At 35.7% G+C, this 21,565-nt stretch overlaps 1 protein-coding gene across 2 annotated transcripts in view; it reads right to left on the bottom strand.

Moving 5' to 3' along the window:
* Nucleotides 1–265: 265 nt before the first annotated feature.
* CNOT6 (CCR4-NOT transcription complex subunit 6) overlaps nucleotides 266–21,565 on the bottom strand; it is a 32,747-nt gene continuing 11,447 nt past the window's right edge. Inside the window, exons 2-12 of one of the 2 annotated variants that reach the window (XM_035560572.2) lie at nucleotides 17,891–18,004; nucleotides 16,470–16,656; nucleotides 12,379–12,464; nucleotides 11,287–11,376; nucleotides 11,111–11,179; nucleotides 9,516–9,673; nucleotides 8,857–9,011; nucleotides 7,780–7,934; nucleotides 6,577–6,807; nucleotides 5,020–5,222; nucleotides 266–4,357 (exon numbers count right to left, since the gene is read on the bottom strand). In XM_035560572.2, coding sequence (XP_035416465.1) covers nucleotides 4,145–4,357; nucleotides 5,020–5,222; nucleotides 6,577–6,807; nucleotides 7,780–7,934; nucleotides 8,857–9,011; nucleotides 9,516–9,673; nucleotides 11,111–11,179; nucleotides 11,287–11,376; nucleotides 12,379–12,464; nucleotides 16,470–16,656; nucleotides 17,891–18,004 — 1,661 coding nt within the window. In that variant the 3' untranslated portion in view covers nucleotides 266–4,144. Of the gene's footprint in view, nucleotides 4,358–5,019; nucleotides 5,223–6,576; nucleotides 6,808–7,779; nucleotides 7,935–8,856; nucleotides 9,012–9,515; nucleotides 9,674–11,110; nucleotides 11,180–11,271; nucleotides 11,377–12,378; nucleotides 12,465–16,469; nucleotides 16,657–17,890; nucleotides 18,005–21,565 lie in introns of both variants that reach the window. The other variant, XM_035560571.2, reaches the window with a different exon arrangement.

Below are 21,565 nucleotides of genomic sequence, written 5' to 3'. Positions count from 1 at the left end.
TCACATTTCAGTTTTGGACAGGTGTTTTCCACCAATTCTGGAGGCATTACTAACCACTTCTTGATTTTGCAATCCAAAGGCAGTTGATTCAGACTGGTTTTTTGTTCTGGGGACCTATAAAGTACAGGAAAAGCTTTTGGCGATTATCGAGTCTCTTATTTGCTTCCATTTTACCCCTAGCATACTTCATTCACTTTGGCCATAAGTGCAACTTGAAGAAAAGCTTTACAAATTAAGTTAAAATATGAATTAGACTTCAAGAAGGTTTGAAACAGATATTGGATTTATTGGTCAGCTATGAGTAGGAAAATACATTGGTAAAGAAAAAGAAGACCCTGTATATAAATATAATACTAACTAGTTAAAATTTGACCAAGAAGAAAGTTCCACTGAAGAGAACAGTAAAAGCCCTTGTTTACCATCAGACCATATTCAGTTTCCCATTTATCTTATTGAAGAGCTGCCTATAGACAAATGCAACATTCTTTGAGCTTAGTGCAGATAATGTGCTGGTTTTTGTTACATGAATGGTAAACAAGAGTTAGTCCAGTGCATTACACATTATACAGAAGTACTGTGAATAAAGACTAAGATATTCTATTTTAGACACTACTTGAACATACCAAGACACTTAAGTGTTACAAATTTATGCAACCAAAAGGAAAGAATAGCAGTTAACATACTAAAAAATACTGTGTCCGGCTGGATGAAAAAGGCTTGCTACTTATGCGGTTAACTGATTATTATTTTTAAAGTTTTACAGTGTAATTAGTTTTCTTTTCCAATGATGTTGTAATTATTTTGTCTTTAGTACAGGTTTTACTGTGTGGCTGAAAAAGCAAACCATAAACTATCTCCTAAGTCTGCTCAAAACCAACCAAACAAAATCATCCCCCCTCCCACCAAAACTTGAGAGATTTGCTAAGGTTACACCAAAATGCATACATACAATGTTCTAACCAACGTCGGTTTTGTCAGTGTTAGCCAAATTTACCTTTTTGTTTTTGAAGCTGCTAGAAGGACAAAATAATTACAAAATTCACCAACTTATTTGCTCTTCCCCTTCCATCCCCCCAACTCGTGTTATTTTAAAGCAGTAACTCGTGGTATTAGTCTTGCACTCTAATCAGTTCTTTTAGTTAAGAGTATGCTTCAATTTACATTTGGATATCCAGAGTTCTTTGTAAATGTAGCTAAAACTTGACAAGATATGGCTGACCATACTTTATGTGGAAAAAAAAGCCTGGTCAAACCTAATAAATCCTTTTAACCCTTGGATGTTTTGTGACTTTTGCTCTATGTGCTTTTACAACAAGAACACTGAAGGTACATTATGGCAACACCCAAAACAACCTCAAATAAAAACATCGCAAATAACCATTTTATGTTAAAGACTATGAAGCAAACATTTTGATTTTGTGAAGACATGGTTTATTGCCTTATTCTATGTTATAGCTGGAAATTGAGATTTTTGAGTTAGATTTGACACAGGAATATATTTTCTTTGAAAGATTGTTTGACAAAGTGTATCTCAGCTGGTCATCTGGTGCCATCTGGTCTTTCCCTGTATTCACACGATTGCTCATTCCCTCACCCCCCAAGTCACCACTGCAGTCCAGTTAAAACCCAGTGAAGTCAAAGGAGTGTCTTCAATGTATTCATCGGGTTTTCGGTTGGGACCCAATGGACTAATATAAAAGCTGGAGGAAATGGTTATTTACATGGACCCTTAGACCGTAAGGTGACTGAACGGGAATAGTTGTGTCTCCAAAAGCACAATGGGCCATATTTTAATAGGATGTCATAAAGTCAAATATTTTTAAAACTAAGAGATATAGGAGAACACATTGGATAAAGCTCAAACCTTTTGAATCTAACAAGTGCACTCAAGCTCCAGCATCTATTAAAGTAAATTATCCCCCTCTAAGAAATACAAAATGAGTAAGTGCTTCCCTTCCCCTTCTGTAAAGCTTTCTGGACTCATTACACAATCCAGATAATCAGAAAAGAAAAATAGTTTGCTCAGTTTGACAAGCAAAATTGGCTCATCATCACTGGAAATTGTCATGATGTACGTTACCAAGACATCATTAAGGAAACATGAGTAAAACACCTTTTATTCACACTTTACAAAAAAACCCAAAAAAACAAACAGAAAAAAAATAACACTACGCATTAAGTCTACTACAGCAATACTACCAGCATTTCAATGTACTGATTATAAACTGGACATGTTTGGTGTTTTCACAACTAAAACCAAAACGAAATAACCCCAAGAGATCAGGTCCCAGACAAGGATTCAAGATCAAAATTTCTCCTATTGAAATTTTAAAATGTACACTTTACATATCCAAACTGTTAGTAATGTTTACTTTCAGCTTAAAACAGAATTGTTTGAGCACACTTACGTGCTTACCAATTTTAATAAAATTTTGAATCATTATTACCAATCCACTCATATATATATATATAAATTCACAACATTTAGAAAGTTTTAATGCTCAGTGTCCTTTTGCTTCCCTGCCCGCAGCTGAAACAAAAGCTGTTTAAGACCAAGCTCTCTATCTCCACTTTTTCTTTTTTACATTGATTATTTAAGTTGTATTAGTTTAAGGAGATAACTTCTCTCTTTTAGGATACAAATACACAAGTTAAATTTGTAAGCTTTTATATACTTGGCTTCATGACACAAATGGCACTGAGGGTACACTACAACTTTAGTCTTGACACTTTAAAATAAGACTTGGTCACTTTAAAAAATGATCTGAAGAATTGTCTTTGGGACCTGTTTTGAAAACGCATTTATTTTTACACTGCTTCATCAATAGAAAATGTAAGGTTGTAAGTATTTTTTTCTTCAAGGAATTACACTTTCTGAAACTGAGGAACACACTTAAACTAAGGAGAATTCACATGATAATTCTTAGTGGGAAAAAGAGCACTGTGCAATGACACTGAAAGAAGCAGTGCATGGGTATTAGAAGCTAGAAACTGTACCCATAACCTGAACATGTTCAAAGAGTGTGATATCCAATGCTTCACAAAGGAAAAAAAAAGATGCCACAGCTTATACAAAAGTATTTTCATAAAATTTTCACAAGTGTTAACGTTATTTAAAAAAATAAAAGAGGATGCACAGGCTCTCTCTGCATGCACAGGCAGTGCTAGTTGAGAACAAATTTAAGCAGGCACAGTGGAGATAGAACAAGTATTTAAAACAGAAACGAAGAAGCTGTACACAGTTATCCCTAAATTTTACTTCAAAAGTTAGAGATGAGAAAAATATCTGAGTGTATACACATCAGCAATAACTTTGAATGCATACAGGTTTACTTATATTCACTGCTTAGCTTATCTGTTCTGCGAGAACACTACGCTTTTCTCTTTTTTAAATCAGAAATCAACAGAAAGTATTTAGTTATATCTCTGTAAGATATTAAGATTTTATAGATTTGGATTTTAAAAGCAACGTTCTCAATTGAACATAAAAAGTAGTACAAAAGGGCTAACAAAACCCTAACAGTGCAAATCGTTAGCAGAGAAAACCTGTGACAACCTCTTTTACAAGCTGGCCTTTATAACACATGAAAACAGATAAAAATTTAGCCTTAGTTTACAATACAATCATTTTCCAAATCTGATTTTTTTTAAAGTACAAAATCTCATAAATCAGGTTTTCTGTTGTTCATATACAATCAATAAAGGCTAAATTCAAATTCTATATTTTACAAACAAGTCTGAAAAAGGAGGGAGTGAAGTACGGAAGAATGTTCTGTGGATGTTCCTACTGGCCTCAAAAAAGTAGTGCTACAGATAACTGTGCAAAGAGAATATACTGTATAACAATTCCCTATTTCAAGGCATGAAAATGTCACGTTGGATAAAAGAAACAGGAAGGTTAATTGTAACATATTAAAGAAAGGTGCAAATGCACCAATCACTGTTGAACAGTATACAAAGTATATTGGGCTCAGAATTGTGTCTGTTGATAGCACCTGGCTTTTACTATGTCTTTAGCAAATAATTAGATTTAAGATTAAGATTATTAAGAAAAAAAATCCCTGTTGGCCATACCTCACTCCTCTATATTCAGATTTTACAATTGTACAAGTTAGATTGAGGTTGCCCTCTAAAATGTACTTAACTACCTCCTGCCAGGGAGATGGATTCCATTTACAGGAGGCAGGAAAGGCAGCAAAAGCTCCAGTTGTGCAAAAAGTGAGAAGTGGTCAGAAGGGATGAGCGGATGCGGACAACCACTTATATTGTTCTCTATTAACCAATGATGATCCAAAGGTCCAAGAATGCCAAGTATGTTTAGCTGAGGTTTAGAGTAGAAGATGTAGTCAATAATACCCTAAAACAAGAATAGAAATAACATTATTAGTGTGTAACCTTTACCTCAGTTATTTTTTTAAACAAATGTGATTTTAGGATTAGGAATAACTGAAATGCTACCATTCCTTCTCCACAGTATACCATCAGTTTAGGAGACTTCTATTTCCAGTCCTGTGGCTTGCCCAGTACAGATTAGGGAAACAAAGAACAAGTCCACATTGTATCATTCATGCTCTGCTTTTGCAGGTTGTCATTTCCAACCTCCTACAAAGCTTCAAATCACACTTCTGATTTTGAAGAAGGAAGCAGCCCTCTGTTTCTTCATGCCAAGGGTACACTGACAGCTTTCCAGTAGTGGTGTGGATTGCAATTGGAAGCTTAACTGCCTGGGTTCTACTACTTCATTTAGCTTGAAGTATTAAAATACAACATCACATATATACAGGGAAAGAAAACACAACCCCATCTCTTGCAAATCTGCTACAAGATCCTAACACAAAAAAAGGATGACTTAGCTACTGGAGTGCTCAACATTTCGACATCCAAGAAACCATGTTTTAAATATAAGTTCAGTAAATTTGGTGTTAGCTATCTAAACATTAACTTCTTTGTTAAACCATTAACATGAATTGCTCTAATAAAACTTAAGATAGGAAACTTTGCCAAAACAAAGTTTTTTACCTTGAAGTCAAATGTGTAATTTGTATAAGGCATTAGACCATTCTCATAGGCACTCTTCAACTTGAAGCCATGTGTAATTCTTCCATTTGTTGTTCCATTTTTTCCATTACAGCTGAAGTTAGTAAGACTTTCATTGTATCTCAGTTCCTTAAAATCTTTGTGGTTTGTTTCCACTCCACCAGTACTCAAATACTCAACAACACCTATTAGGAGAGACAAATACACAAGAAGGTACTAACAAGCATTCAGCATATTAAGTGTGTGTGGACTACTTTGAGTTGTACGTGCAATTTTCTGCTTTATATAAGCAAAACTTTAATATGTACACAATATAGTCAGCAGTTTTTCTTGTATAATACTGTGATACAACATATATGCATGCCAAGAGCAAATGCCACCTAGAACAAAGAAACATTCATTGATTAGAAAAACTTGAACATTAATAAGAACAGACTGACTTGAGAAGTGAAGATGAAAGAGGTGGAAGTAAAATTCTAGGTAGGTAGCTTCTTCTTCTTGTCTCCATGCACAAGTCTCAGCTTTCAACATTCCAAGACTAAAATGCTGCCAAAAAGCCAAGTTCCGTAACACTACTTGAGCTAAAGTTAACTTTAAAAGCGGCCACAAAGCAAATTAGATTTGTGTCTTGGAAAACGACAATCGTGCCTCCATTTCAGAACAGGTGTGTTAAAGTTCTGGAAGGTAAAAGAAATGACTAACTGTTCTGAAGACACAATCAGAAACATGAACTGGCCATTGCAATAAGCACCAGCAATACTTGCCTTTTTGGAATCATATTTAAAAAGAACAAACTAAACAAACAAAAAAACCACACACATTTCCAGCACTGCTGAGCAGTAACCACTCATATCAACCCTAGCAGATGTTAACAGTTGCCAAGCAGAGGCCAGAAGGAAGGCGGACCACGGATGGAGATTACTATATTTAATAATCAGCAGTAAGAAGGAAGGATGGCTCTTGAGTTTACTACTTGAATTGGGTACCTGAGAAAGAGTCAAGAAGGGGTTCAATGAATCTGTTCTTTTCTTGCACTTTATAAAGTTGCCACAAAATCATAAAAAAGTAGCACAATAGTAAAGAGCTCTGAAGAATTCCTTTCTGGTAGGAGATATATTGAATTTTAGAAGTCCTAAAACATCTGACCTGCAGAAAATGACTATAAGGATGCAACTTTGAAGAGAAGAACATGTATGTTCACACTTAAAAAGTAATAAGAATAAATAAAAAAACAACCCACAATTATCAGTAACATACTAACATTTCCAGTTATGTTGGAAGACGTTTTCTTCCTTTCCATTCCTGTTTAAGATAACAATCAAAATGATCCTGAAAGACAAGACAGAACTACACCACTGCACAGGCAATAAAAGTCACTCACAAAAGAAGCAGTTCTATCTTTTTTCCTTCCTTAGTAGCTTTAGAGCTTGTAATATGAAACAACGTGTTACCTGGGTTGAAATTTCCTCTAAAAATTGAGGCCTTAGAATTTAAATTCTAAGAAAAAATAATAGAAAAATAATAAAACAGTGCTCTTACCAGAGTCTGGCAGAGAATTCAGATCGGCACACAGTACAAGTGGAATGGTTCCATGTTCTCCCGAAACACCAGGCTTGAGAGTACGGGAAGCTTTATCAATAATGTTCTTTACCTCAGACAGGAACATCATAGTCTGAACTAGCTTCACATCAGAATAATCTGGGTCCCAATGCATATGTGCATTAGCAACAAGAACTAGCTGCTTTTCCATCCCAAGATGTGGCTTTCCAGCTAAAATTTAAAATTGATTATTTATCTTATGTGGTCAGCAACATAAAATGATATTACCTTTAACTGTGTTGAATTTTATACAAGACATTTGAGGGGAGGAGAAAATACCAGTTGCTTGAAGACAATTCATACCATTTAGTTTAAGGGGGCTATAAACTCCTCTTACGCCTAGTAAGTGTTTTAGTTGATCCTAAGCATTAGGAATAATTTTATTTCACATTGAAGACCATTAACAGACTATCACCGTAATGCTTACGTATTTAGGAATACCACGATCACCATAAATAATAGATAACCACACTAACAGAAAACTACTGTAGCTTTTAAAAATTAAAAACAGTTTTCCTCAGGTTATCTGTGAGTGTAAACAAGCTCTGCCCATATCTCACTAGGCAATGAGCTCTGCATTTTAAAGTTACTCACATTGTTAGCCACCTACTTTGTTAGAATTACTTCTTAAAAAGCTTGTTAGAATGTGAACTAAAATCATACTTGGATGAACATAACATATGTTGAATAGGTACCCACTGAGGTACTTATAAAGCCAACTTACATCTCATAAGTTAAGGAATGACAGGGCAGAACAAGTTGGGTTTAAGCATAACATTGAAGAAAAACTAAAACGATGCAGATACATGAACCAGAAAAACCCAACTACTATCAACTGATTCTCCGATACCTGTACATATCTCCAAGCAAAATCCCTCAAGCTTTAGTCTTTATTTCTTATTTATTTATACTTTAAAAGCAAAATGGTATAAAGTGAAGGTACAAAGAAACAAACAACAACTATCTCATCCTTTGAATAATATATCTTTTTCCCAATTTCTCTTTGGAAATAAGTTTGTCTGGGCATACAGTGTATGAACGTATTCATCTGTAGAATCTGGTTTCTGTTTTACTGTAACAAAAGTCCATTTTTTAAATTTATAAAATACAATCATTTCAAAAATTAAGCTAGATAGGACTTACATGACATTTCTATCAATTCTTTTCGCAGTTCTAACAATACAGCAACTCCGATGTTATCTTTTGTCATAACTCTGTTCAACATAGCTTCTGAACCTTCTGAGTTTGCCATAGCTAGTTGATTGAACTCAACAGTATGTTTTTGAACCAAAGTAAATCTGAAAGAGGAACATTATATAGGCTTTCTTCAGTGAACATATACCAAAGGACATGTTATAGGTAATTCTCCTTTTAATTAAAGCTCAAACACATTTATGATGAGAAAGTCTCAGCCTATAATATAATTTCATAAAAATCCTAAACTGAAATCAAAGGATAAAAAAAGCTAGGAAAATTTTAAGATATTAAGCCGATTTTAAATTTAAACAATTATTTTATTTTTAAAAAGAGAAAAATATAGAATAGGAGCTCTTGTTTTTGATTCTGCATGAGATTCTAGTTCAAACTTGCAGGTTTAATAGAGTGACTGAATAATTGTTTTTTGACACCTACATTTACTTGTAAACACAGAGGAATGGAAGCAGAAGGAAGGAAAGCCATTACTCTCATACCCAAACAGTTGTACAAGCATAATATGATACAACCAGTAACTATTTCAGCTCTTAAATGATGTTTTAATATCATTGCTCACTCCTAAAAATAGGTGCATTCTTTTCCCCCCCTTTCTCAGAAGGGTAACGCATCAAAAAAGTCAGTCATCTGAGCCCTTACTTCAGCAATTTTGATTATTTATCCACTTAATTAAAAAAAGGAAAAAAAAAAATGCTTCCTTCTAATTATTAACACCTAATGGTAGTATATGAAGTGTAACTTAGTGAACTCCTAACCTGTTTTGTTCCAATAGAAGAAAATTTCAACTTCAGCAAAAATGCAGGGTAAAATTCTCCATTGCTAGTTATGCACAGAAAGATTTCTCCTGTACAAACTACTCCTTCTAGAGATTGGAATGCTCCATAACAAACACTGAACAGCTACAGAAAGGGTGACTAGTGCCAAGTTGTTTTGACTGTAGAATGACACAAGAAATTGTGTGAAAGAGAGCAAGACACAATAGAAGGCTTTACAAAACACATCGCTTACTTTTCTGTTTTGAAAAATATTGCACAACCATCAACATGTTTTCTTTCCTGTTCTGACATTGTCCTAGCTCTGGATTTTGGACTGAAGAATCCATTATAGCCACGTTCTTTCAATTCTACCAGGAAAAAACTGTAGTACTGTTCAGTTTCAACCTCCTGTAGAGTCAGAATAGAGCACAGCATGAATGTACGATAGCAAAATACACAAGACTTATTATTTAGACTTGAAGTTTAAATCATTTTCAAATTAGATTAGAAAAAAACACACTTAAGAATCAAGTACATCACAGAATGTAAATTTGAGAGCAATATTCCTATTTTAAGAAGGAAATAAAATGAATTTCTGTAATCCACAGAGTTATGATTATCTTAAGCCTTTTATTTGAAAACGTGTCAATTATACCCCCACATACACATGTACACACAAAGACACCCCCACATACATTTCTTTGATCAGCAGCTGCTGGATCACATTCCAACTGTGTGGGCTGAAAAGCATTCTTTTGATGTCAAGCAACAAATACTGTTCTAAACACCAGTTCTTTTTTCTTTTGTTTTCAGACAGTTTTGAAAACAGACCATTTACTGTAAATATACTTAATATAGAGAAACCAGCAGATGAGAATACAAAAGGAAAAGAAATAATAGTATATCTTTTACCTGAAGACTTATGATGTCAGCATTACAGCTCAGGATTTCCTGCATAATGGCTTTTTTTCTGTATTCCCAGTTCAGTGCCCAAGATGGACAATAGCCATACAACTGCCGGGTAGCATATTTATCACAAAGTACGTTGTAACACATGACAGAAAACAAGGCTGCAGATAAATAATGTTACTTACACACTGACATATTAACAACAAAAAAAACATGGTTATATTCTTCACTTTTGTCTTCTGCAGATTTATAAACGCATGCTTCATTTGCTTCAACCAAAACATAGCACCTGTACCTATACTAAAAAAGCATTTGTTAGTCCTTCTGGAAAGATACGTTACCTTCAAGTATGGGCTTCTGGAAGCCATCTACTAACATTTACTTAGTAAACAAAACCAAAACCACCCTTTATATGGATAATGCAGTAGACAGCAGACAAATGTACTCCATGCTAAGTGATGCATTGCTGTGAAAAGCCTAGAACAAGGTGTTTTGAACATTTAAACTTGCTAGCTATCCTAAGGTTTGTAAGCTCTTCAAGCAGACTATTTAAAAATCTATCTTAATATCACCATAAAATGTAACAGATCCTCATAATTTCACAGATCTACATCAGGGTTAGGAACTCTTCACACAAACCAGAAGTATAGACAAAATAATAAATAAAAAAATCCACCTCTAATTTTCCCTCAGAAAGCTTAAGACTTACATGTAAAATTAAGAAACATCTGCTTCTCTGTATTCATTTTGAACAGGAGGGATATAATGAGACAGTTTGGGGCAACATGACAGGTAATCCAGTAGGATGGATATTTGGTTTTGTTTGTTTTTAAAAAAGCACTAAGGAATTTGCAGTACGATAATGAGATACTTGGAAGATTACTGGTAGCTCCTCTCAACTGTGGAGGACAACACAGGAGAAGAAAAAATACAGCTGTTTGAAGATTTAGAAAATGAGGCAACAATCCAAGGCTGACTGGGGGTCAAAGCTCAATCCTTTGAAAACAAATAGGTGAGAGCAAGAGACATATTGCATAACATCATGGTCTTTGAAGTAACCTCCTTAATAAAATCAATAGGGGAAAGTAATGTACGTCAGTCCTGAAACAGAGGACACTGCAGTAATTGAGGAATATTTTCAGTCTGCAAGTGAATAAAAAGGCTGTATTTTAGACAATTCATGCAGAAGAAATTAGTAAGCAGATAAATACATCCTGATTCCCAAGAGCAAGAAACGTGTGGAAGCAGATGATACACAGGGAACTTGAAAGAAAAAAAAAAATCTACCCTTTTGAGAAATTATGACCACGGTCTTCCATTTTTTATTCTTAAACAAATGCTCAATTAAGCCTGTTATAATTCAACTACTTAACTCATTTTGGACAACAATTTCAGTTCCTGGGAGTATGCTCATTGAAAAGAAACTACTTCCTAATAGGATCTGAACCAGGTGTTCCAATTGAGATAGGACTGCTGCAACTAGCTGCTAGCAATGGTCAGATGATTAGTTAATTTAAATATCAAAAACTTTTCAGCAGATAATAAATATCAACAGTTTTCATAAAAGGAAATGAAAAGTCCTTGAAGCGTTACAGTACCTGTTGGTCTTGTACGGTCTGGTTCTTGCAACATAATCCAAGATCTTGGAGGCGGTTGTTCTGTTGAAACTATGGAAATATTTTAAAAATAGAAATACAAAAAGTGATAATCACATTTAATTTATACAGCAGAAATAAATGTTTTAAGAATGATCACTTACTTCTTTTTGCAGTACCTGCCAAATTATCAAGCAAATAGTTCAGTAGCCTTCGAGTCCCATCTGGTTCCTGATAAAGGTTCAGAATATCCTGTGTAAGTGGATTTCCTGCAAACACATTTACAGAAATACTAAAATATGCAGAACCAGTATGAATTTACATACATGCATTTAAAGCCAGCATCTTGGAGAAAAATACTAAGTTTACTATGAACTACCAACAAGCTTCAAATCTCAAGTCTTCAATCCCACAAACCACAACAGGTACAGCTATTTCTGATGAATTTAATCGCATTCTCTCCTGCAGGTTTCTTCTGAAAGCCTGCTCCAAGTGCAGGTGTCGGATCTAATAGCAGGGAGGAATTGGCATGGTACAATGTGCTGCATCACATGCAGGCACAGAGCTGATGAGGCAAAAAACACAAGAGCAACCTCTGTTTGCTTTGCTTGATGTGAGTGAAATGTCCACTGTCAGTTTGCCTGTCTTACCCAAATAGAGTCTACAAACTGCTAAACTCATAAGGCCGATTGTAAAGGTTTTCATGGACAATGCACATGGCAATTATCCAGTTTTAAAGTAGGAAGACTTGAGACTTAACAGCATTTAGAGATCTTGCTATCGCTCAGGACTCCTGATCTTGCAGGCCCTCATGTGACAACTTCCAATGAAATCAGCAATTTTATAGCAACAGTAATTCATACAATTCAGAGAAAAAATGGAAAAAAATATATGGCTGCTTGTGTAAACAGCACAATAACCTACAGCAGTACAAAACATATACCCCTTTTGGTTGGAGTTCACTATCAATAGCTCACTGCAGACTGTTTCTTAAACAAGCACTGTATCTGATTTCTGTGCAAGCAACAGAAAGCTTCCTCTCTGCAGAAAGAGAAGCAAGACTGCATTTAGAGTGTTTCACCCAAGTAGCTCTTGCTCTTCTCTGAATCACTAAATAACAACATTTATAAGAGTGGAGTAAGTAGCTAAGTAGTAAGTAGCATCCAGGATTGCTATTCAGTAACATTTTATGAATCAGCAGTCTACAGCCATTACATCTCAGGAGTGATATCATTAAACAAAGCACAGATACCAAGAAAAAGTAGTAATACCTTTCAGACCCAAAGTCTGTAACTGGAACAGTTTTCCCAGCTCAAAAGGTAAAACTCGTAACAGGTTGTTATTTAAATGTAGTTCCCTGTAGACAGAGTAAAAATCATATAGGGCTGAAAACAGACCAAAGTTTGTCTTCAGCAACCTATAGTACAGGAGATTTAACTAAAAGAAACAACATACTAGCAAACCACAATACTCAAAAAACTTGAAGACTAAACAGCAATAGTTAGGGAAATCCTGCTGTACTCACACATACACAGACAGAATATGTATTACGTTGAAGTAAAGAGGAAAGCAGCTGTTTGGCAAGTTCATCTTAAAAAGTCAGGAATTTTGTAAACATTAACAATTATGAAAGCATTTAATAACTACAAGTGATCAAGTAGTAACAGCTCTGACAAACCAGACCATAAAACAGTACGGCTACGATTAAAAGCCAAATAAAGGGAAATTATAACCCAGAAAACAAATAAGCAAAAAATAAATAAAGTAGTACCATGACAGCACTACTAGAGCTATGACATTATCATGTTAGTACACAGTTAAAATTATTTTTGGTTAAGGTCTCTCATGAATACTGGTTTGCACTTTACATGGAGTAGGGAAAAGCAGACTGCATGCCTCAAGTAATTTAATTCTTTCCGCTAAGCTTCTTTCCTTTGACACATAAGGAAAGGTAAGTGCATACTGATCTACTGTATACGAGTTTCCAGACACAAAGAAAGAGTTGATCTGTGTCTCTGGCCAACAAGTAGTAATTTTCTGTTGTTTCCATAACTTCAACATTAGGATGAAATACGTGCTTTTTACCTTCCAAAAAGCAAAATGAATACAGGAACAGGTCTGAATTCTGATATCCTAATCAACTGGGCAGAGAAAATGGACTTGTGAGCAAGCTCTTCATTTTCTTAAAAGCATTCCAAGCTAAGTGGTGAAGACTTCCCTCAAAATTTTCAATATAAGGTTGCTACTTCAAAGTGTTTTCACCTTGGTGTCTAGAGACTCAAAAATTATTCGGGGAGGGAACGACACCAAACCTGGATGCCAAGAATTATGTTACTTGCTTTAGATTTCTATAAGACAGCATTCAAAGCATTGAGAAACATCACTTCTTCTAGCCTTGTATTTCAAAAGTAAATTCTACACTGTTCTTCCCTACCAGTGACTTCCAAAAAATTCTCTCAGTTTAACTGCATATTTAGAAACCTTGGTAAAAATGAAGCTGCTTGTTTCACAGATACTCTGGTGTGTGCAATAGCAGAAGATAAAGGAGGGGACTTTCTTTTTGATTGACTGGGTTATCTAGAAATGTTAAGTCATTACTCATCTGATTGCCAGACTATATAACACAACTGGTCACCTGTTTTGTAGTTACTTTTTTGTTTGTTTTGAATATAAAATCTCACAGATGAAAGCACATATTTTAGACAGAAACTCAGAAGCCCACTGTGTTGTTATACAGTTTCTAAGTATGAACAATAAACATGGCAGGTAAATAAGGAGACAATATATTATTTAAAACAAAACAAAGTATTCCCAACAGTTCTCAGCACTTCCATAGACATTTGAGACTTAAATGGATATTATTTTTTAGAGATAATATTCGATAAGACATTAAAAGGCTACTAATTTATTCTTTAGGAAGGTACCTTGTCCATCAAGAGCTTTTCAAAGCACTGCCGAAGTCTAAAAAAAGTTAGATTATGTATGAATTGCAAAAAATATATCTATTCTAAATTCCTTTAGTGGAAAAATAGTGAGATGGAAGAATGGCATAAAAGTAAGTATCATTACATTTTCTCTCTTGGATGAAAGGATTATTTTCTCTAATAAGCTTTGCCTCCTGGAACCCCTCCTTTACACAGCAAAGATGATAACAGCAAATTCCACTAGTTCTTTCAAGCATATCAAGAGAATCTGTTTTAGATCTGAGCTTTTCAAGGTAATATGTTAGAATGTTTTTTTTTTCTCCTCTCTCCCCAAAGATGAGAAATCTTACTGCTCTCTCTGACACCTCTTTCTTGAGTACCTGCAGCAAAAACAGAGATGCAATGAGTCTTGGGTGAGCTTTGCCGTACAGACCAAAAACAGAGCTCCAGATGTGAGAGTTGGAAGACCTGTTATCAATTCTAACGTGTGAGAGCACAAATTATTTCTGTGGCTCAGGGTATTAGCAATGCCCAGTGTTGAATTACCGTTAGTTTGAACAACTTCCCAGAACTTATGGGAAGCGTCAGCAGTAAGAGCTAGCCTGAAACATAAAACTACAGCAGAACTGAGACCTGCAGAGCGCTATCACACAGGATGCACTTACGGATTTTTCTTCACTTTCACCACAGTGAAAAGAAATCATGGATCAGCTGCAATTACTGAGGACAGAGAGAGTGCAGTGGATTAATGCACTAGCTTTTCACGTCTAGAGATCTGGATACAAATTCTATGTTTATATCACAAACAGAAAACTGGTTTGATCCTAGGCCTTGCCTACACATTTCACATTCACAAGATTTAGCATTCTCTACTTGGAAAAGGTTTAGGACTTGGAAGAGAGCTGAAGCTTCATAAAGTTAGAATAAATTGGGAAAAATGTTGTGAAGATAGCATAGTATCTTTTGACTCTACTAATGACTCTACGGTGCTATGCTAACTCAATGTCATGAATATTAATTTTACAGCAACATTTTAGAAAGAAAGATTGATGAAAATAACATAATGCTGATGAAATGAAAAGATTAATTTGAAAATATTCCAGTACATTTAGGATTACTAGCTCATGTTATCTGAAGAATGGATAAAGGAGAGAAGAAAATTACTAATAACTGCTTTTAATTGAAGCAGTAATGCAAAACATTAAAAATAAAATACAAAAGAACAAGCTATTTCACATCTGATAACTACACAACACACTACAAAAGAGAGCTGCCAATTATATCCTAGAAAGTACAGTTCCTTTACTCAACCACCAAGACTGAGACTTAAAGTACTTTGGAATTTGAGCTTTTAGTACCAATTTAATTGGCTAGTTTAATCCTCTCCAACAGAGTGGACTTCTCTAAAGTAGAATAAAATGCAGTGACATATTTATGTACAAACTTGCTTTGCTTCCAGTTTTATTAAAGCTGTCCTGGCAGTCCATTTCTCTATTTTCTTCCTTACTTCCAATAACATTTGAATTACTTGTAGACTCAGTGTTTTCTGGTTTTGAGAAAAGTTGGCCATAAACATCTTCAAAATTAAAAGTAATTAGGTCAATTACTTGTAACCATCTAATAAAACTAAAGATAAGGCTCTTCTTTTGGGTCAAGGGCAAAAGAATGTTGCCTGTAAATATTTACCTTTATATGTCATTTACATATTTACATAACAGTGTATTACAGAGCAAAACACTGCAACATTATAATGTAAATAGTCATCACTATTCATCTTTGAGGTATCATTCCAGGCAAACTTTGTGCATTTTTACATTGTAAAATTGAGTGGAAAAAGTTGCATATAGTACTTTTTTTCCCCTCTTCAATTTGCATGGGAATGCAGTTACATGAGAGTAAATGCGGGAAGGACATGATGTTAGAAAAATTGCAGTAGTTATAAAACCAAGAGAATAAGAAGTATTATTATTAGAAATAATTACTAAAGATGAATAAATAGGAAAAATAATAGTTAGCATGACTGTGAATGTTTAATCGGACCTTCTTCCTACTTTCCTATGAGATAAAGGCAATTGTTTGTGCATCAGCATTTCTTAGAAAAGAACTCCACATAAAGATTTGTAAAAGAGTTTGGAAAGAGATGCGTAAGAGAGGAAACCTGACTTGGAAAGATATGAAATGGGTGACTGTTATCAAACTGAGCACTTCCGGAGCTCATAATGAACTGTTATACATTGGAATAGAATATCACAGAAAATCCAGCACTGCTATAAACTGCCAAGACTATACCAAGTATTCAGGGGGACAGGTAAAGAGTCAGGAAGGGGATACTTATTTATCCTTTCTGTTGACTAGAACATCAATATTATGCCAAAACCCAAGCTGTTTCTATAAGATAACAGGGAGTTAAAATTGTTCAACTGCTAAAACTTTTATACCTGAGTGACACCATGTTTCCGAGCTCTGCTGGTAAACTGCGGATTTTGTTAGAGGACAGGTCCAGATACACCAGATTGTGAAGCTTGGCAATGTCTGAAGGAATACGGGATAAGGAATTGTCACTGAGATGCAAAGCTGTCAAATGGGTCAGTGTCCACAACGATGAACTTAAGCTTCTCACTTTCCCTGTGGAAGGAATGTGGAGAAACAAAAATAAAAATTCCATTAATCATTGATTGTAGAGATCCAAAGAAATTCAGCGTTGTACGTGAGAATGTAAAGTGTCGCCAGGGACGCTTAGATTGTTCTTCTCCCAATCCATGCCTAAATTTTGAGCACCTGTCTTTCGCAAGTCCCATACAAAACAACAGACATTTACTAACTGACCACGCATTCAGTAATTCATAGAGGTTTAAGAAACATTTTTTCTATTACAGGTTATATTTGGGATGAAAGATGCTTCTTCAGTTTGCCCCTTATTTCAAACCCAAAGTCTTTATTCGGTGGCATTAATCCAGCCAAGAACAGATAGAAGTACTATATTTGGGGTGACTAAAATGCTTGGTTAAGAACATGGATTTCCATCTGTTATTCAACTAAAAGTTGCATAAATTATTGCCAGCGATTTTAAAAAAAGGTATAATTTTTGTATAAACTGAAGGGTGGAAACATGGATTTGTGTTATAGAATCAAGATTCTTACACTGCTGCATGTGAACAATGTGAGATATAATCAGAAGAAGGTCTCAAAACATTTTCTCACTCCAAGACTTTTTTTTGGAAGAACTCTTTTCATTTACGAGTCATCTAACTGTGCCAATGGCATTGGAAGAAGAGTACCAACATCAATTTCTCCAAGGTGAAAAAGGTTTTGAAAGCCTTTAAAAACACCACCATTTAACTAGGTTTCTGCATCTGCAACCTTCAGGTACGAAATGCTATTCACATGTAAAGGCATGTAGCACTTGAATCAAGACACAGATTCAGTGATCTGGACAGAAAGAAAGACTCTTCTCAGTTTGAACTACTTGTATTCTACATATTACTCTATTAGACAGTCAGTCATTTAGAAATACCACGTCAATTTTTGCAGTCTCTTGAAGAAATTCCATATTTAATCAAAATTTCAGCCTAAATTTACATCATTAGAAAAATTGTTGGATGTGATAACCTACAACACTGCTGTGTAATGTGTGGAAACCTTTAATGAGTCAAAAAGGTAAGCCTCAGTTTTTTATTCCTTCTTCCAGTGGAAGCTGGGTATCAATTTACCACAGGTGAATGTACCACACTGAGCGTACAACTTCTCTTCTATCGTTTTTTCATGTTCCCTAGATTTCTTGTTCAAGCCTGTACTACAACACAGGCTATTCATAAATTGCAATGAGATTGTAACTCAAAATCATTCCCCAGTTTCTTACCACTTATTTCCAACTCCGCCCAGTGTGATTTCTTTCCGTTGGCTGCTTCCTCTGAGGACATAATTGTGTACATCCTCCGTGGATCAGGTGGATCGTACTTTTCCTTGGGCATTCCTGTCAAGATAAAAAGACAAAGAATAAATTACGATGTTTTACCCTGTGAATTATTTAAGAGGTAATTTCCATTTCACAGTTATATATCATATCAGACGTTCACTCCAAATACATCTCTTAACTTAAAATAAAGACAACTTGTGACCATTTATAAACTTTACTGAATGGGAAAGCCTGCTGTAAAAATAGATGAGCTCAGATTCCTGGTGCTCCCAGAATGACATATGACAATCCTCCCTCTACCCTCTGACAATAATTTAACAAAATCTGTAAACCAATATAAAGAGTCTGTCCTGACACCTTTCATGAGTATTATGTATTTCACTGTATCCTTCTAAAAACAACCCAACGTATTGCAGTCTCCTTTGCCACCAAATTCTTCCTCATATAAACTGTGAAGAAAACAGTTGTCTCTGACCTTGCTTATCTACCAGTTCCAACCTTACTGCAATTCTCAACCCATCGCACAATTCAGAGCATCCAAGAAAAGAAAATTTCAAAAGGATCCTCAGTTCTTCAAGTCTGCAAAGCAACAGCCTTTTAATCCAAACCTTATCCTACTCTTTTGAATCTGAAAATAGTGCATCTAAGGTAGAGATTCCTGCCAGTTTCTTCAGTTAGGCGTTTAACAATTACACTTATCTCCAGTACAAGAAGGATGTGAACTTGTTAGAGTGGGTCCAGAGGAGGCCACAAGAATGATCAGAGGCTGGAGCACCTCTCCTATGAAGAAAGGCTGAGAGAGCTGGGGATGTTCAGCCTGGAGAAGGGAAGGCTTGAGGGACACCTTATTGCAGCCTTTTGCATTTCAGTACTTAAAAGGGCTTATAAAAAAAGGTATCAACTTTTTACATGGGCAGATAGCGATAGGACAAGGGGAATGATACTAAACTAAAAGAGGGGAGATTGAGATCAGATACTATGAAGAAATTCTTTACAGTAAGAGTGGCGAGGCACGGAACAGGCTGCCCAGAGAAGCTGTGGATGCCCCATCCCTGGAGGTGTTCAAGGCCAGGCTGGATGGGGTTTGAGCAACCTGGGCTGGTGGGAGGTGTCCCTGCCCATGGCAGGATCTTTAAGGTCCCTACCAACCCAAGCTGTTCTATGATATGATGATTTTTCTTGGTCTCTTTCAGATCACTCCTGATAACTTTACCAGAAACATTTCTGAATTTCTTCTCATTTTATCGTATCCAATTGCGGACCGTCAAAGAGAAGGAGCAAAAATTCCTCTACAAAAAGCCTCCCTCCAGCATTCCTATACATCAGCATACTTGTACTATCCCACTGCAGAGAGAAGGAAGGAAAATAAGGCATTCCTATCTTGATACTAAAAGCCTGTTCTATAACCCTCTCTTTTGTATCTCAGGATTAAGAATAGCACTTGGGTTTTACTCAGTTAAAAAGGGAGAACAGCTTAAATATATTTTGATTTAAGTAACTGCTGTATTAACTTACACATCAGTTACATATTTTAAGGTTACAGAAGGCTTCCAATATAAATAGCTTTTATCACAGATTAGAAAAGTGCTTTTGCATAGCTCTACGTAGATGTAAGCGCTTTTATGGCAAAGAGTTCACCAGCTTAAACTGATGCACCCAAACACACAGAAGAGCACAAGCAGTGAGCTATAAAGTTATTTATATACAATAAAGAAGTCAAACAATACTGGCTCAAATGGTATTTACAAGCAAGTTACAAGCAATATTATGCAATTGTTAAACAAAATATGTTATAGCAATATTATAATACTATCCCCAAAACAGTAAACAGAGAAAAAACTCCATTGGTTAAAATCCTGAGAACAGCTACCTACCAAATTTTTCAAGGCTATCAAGTCAGTTTTTTTCCTGTCATTGGACAAACTGACTACATCAGAAAGCGTTGTACTTATCCAGAGCGTAAACCAATAATAACCTTTACAAGATTAGGCTATCAACCAGACTTGTTTCTCATGTATTGAATTTAATGGGAATTGTTTATTCTACATGTTAAAAACAAACAAAAATAACATAACTAATTATGTGTCTTAATTAAAAGCTTTTAGACCCCCAAATGCTTACTTTAATACAACAGCTCTTCTACTAATTCACACTCCTTCTTCCCCCCTTCCCACTCCCACTGCTTATCAATATCAGATTTACCAAGCCCAAGAAAATTCCTCTTTAAGAAGTGAATGGTGGGAAAAATGATGAGATTATAAATAGCAGCTGGAGTGAGTTCATTAAAGGATGGCAATACCCGAGTACCCAGAATGCTAAAATCGCGAAGTGTAATAATTTCTTCTTCCAACTAAGCCAATTAAAGGAGGTAAAAGTTGATTGAAAGCCACAAGGAAGGTAAAATCATAACTTCTCCCTGCAGTAACTATCTAATCAGTGCAATAATACGTGGCAAAGTAATATATACAGCTTCTCTTCTGAAATTCCTATAAATTAGTAAGTTTTTCACAAACACTATTACCCCATAAGAGCACTGTTTTTTCAGGAAACATTTACCTTCCTTGGTCATTTGATATTTTCTCTTCCTGTGGTTCCCCAACTTAATAAACGTGTTCCAATTTTTCAAAACTAAAGCAGGTAATACTAGAGAGAAATCTCATCCAGCACAGCAATATGGATACTCCCTAGAGCACGGTCAATCACATGCACTAATTAACAGACTTGCTGGTACCAGCAGTACATGGCTCCTTCCTACTAAAAGAGGATGACATACTTTTCCAAGGCGTTTTGTTAACGTGTACTAAAACAGCTGAAGAGTTGTAAGGATTGAAGATTTTAACGCAGGATCCTGGTGCCCCCATGCTCCCAGTCCACCCCCGTCACTGCTCTACCCCTTGTTAGCACTCCTCCTCTTGACAGTTTTCCCTTTCTCACTGCTGCAACTCAAAGTGGGCAATTCTGTGTTGCTGAGGATTGCCAAGAGCAGAAAAAGCAGCAAATGCACACGAGGCCTCCTTGCTAAAGGAGTGCTCCTGGCTGTGAGGCAGGGCAGCTACGCCGGCAGGCATCCAGCTGCTGATCGGCATTGCTGATCCCAGCCACACCAGAACGCCAGGGGAGTCATCCTACCAGGTATTAGTGCATCTTTATTCATTGCAGAGTTCAAGATCTCTCAGGCACTGACACCAAGGCTAAATGTGGGTCACATTTCACAGGTCATCATAAAATATGAACATGATACCTTGAACTAAATATCAAAGCTTGCAGTTGAAGGAAATTACTCTCTTTTACAAATCACTTTCATCTTTCCCCAGCTCCCCAATTCAAAATTTAGAACCTGCTGAGGTACTCTGGTTCACTGTTGAGGTAAATGTTAGATTAAGTGATAAGAGTTTTGTCAGACTAAAGCAATTTTACGAAGCACAAAACGGTACTGAACAACCTTAAAGCTTTTGGTAACTGCAGCTTTAATAACATAACTAACATGATAATTCACATCTCATTTTCAAAAGAGCTTTCACCATCTGCAATTTTCACTTGCACCAACACGGACTGGGGGAAGCACCACTGAATATTCCCCTGTTGTTATATGCAGTAAGTCTGTTGGTAAGGGAGAAA

This window comes from Cygnus atratus, chromosome 14 (assembly GCF_013377495.2).
Source record: "Cygnus atratus isolate AKBS03 ecotype Queensland, Australia chromosome 14, CAtr_DNAZoo_HiC_assembly, whole genome shotgun sequence".
NCBI classification, from domain to species: Eukaryota; Metazoa; Chordata; class Aves; order Anseriformes; family Anatidae; genus Cygnus; species Cygnus atratus.
Note: the sequence above shows the minus strand (reverse complement) of the source record. Positions and strands in the feature narration are given on the sequence as shown.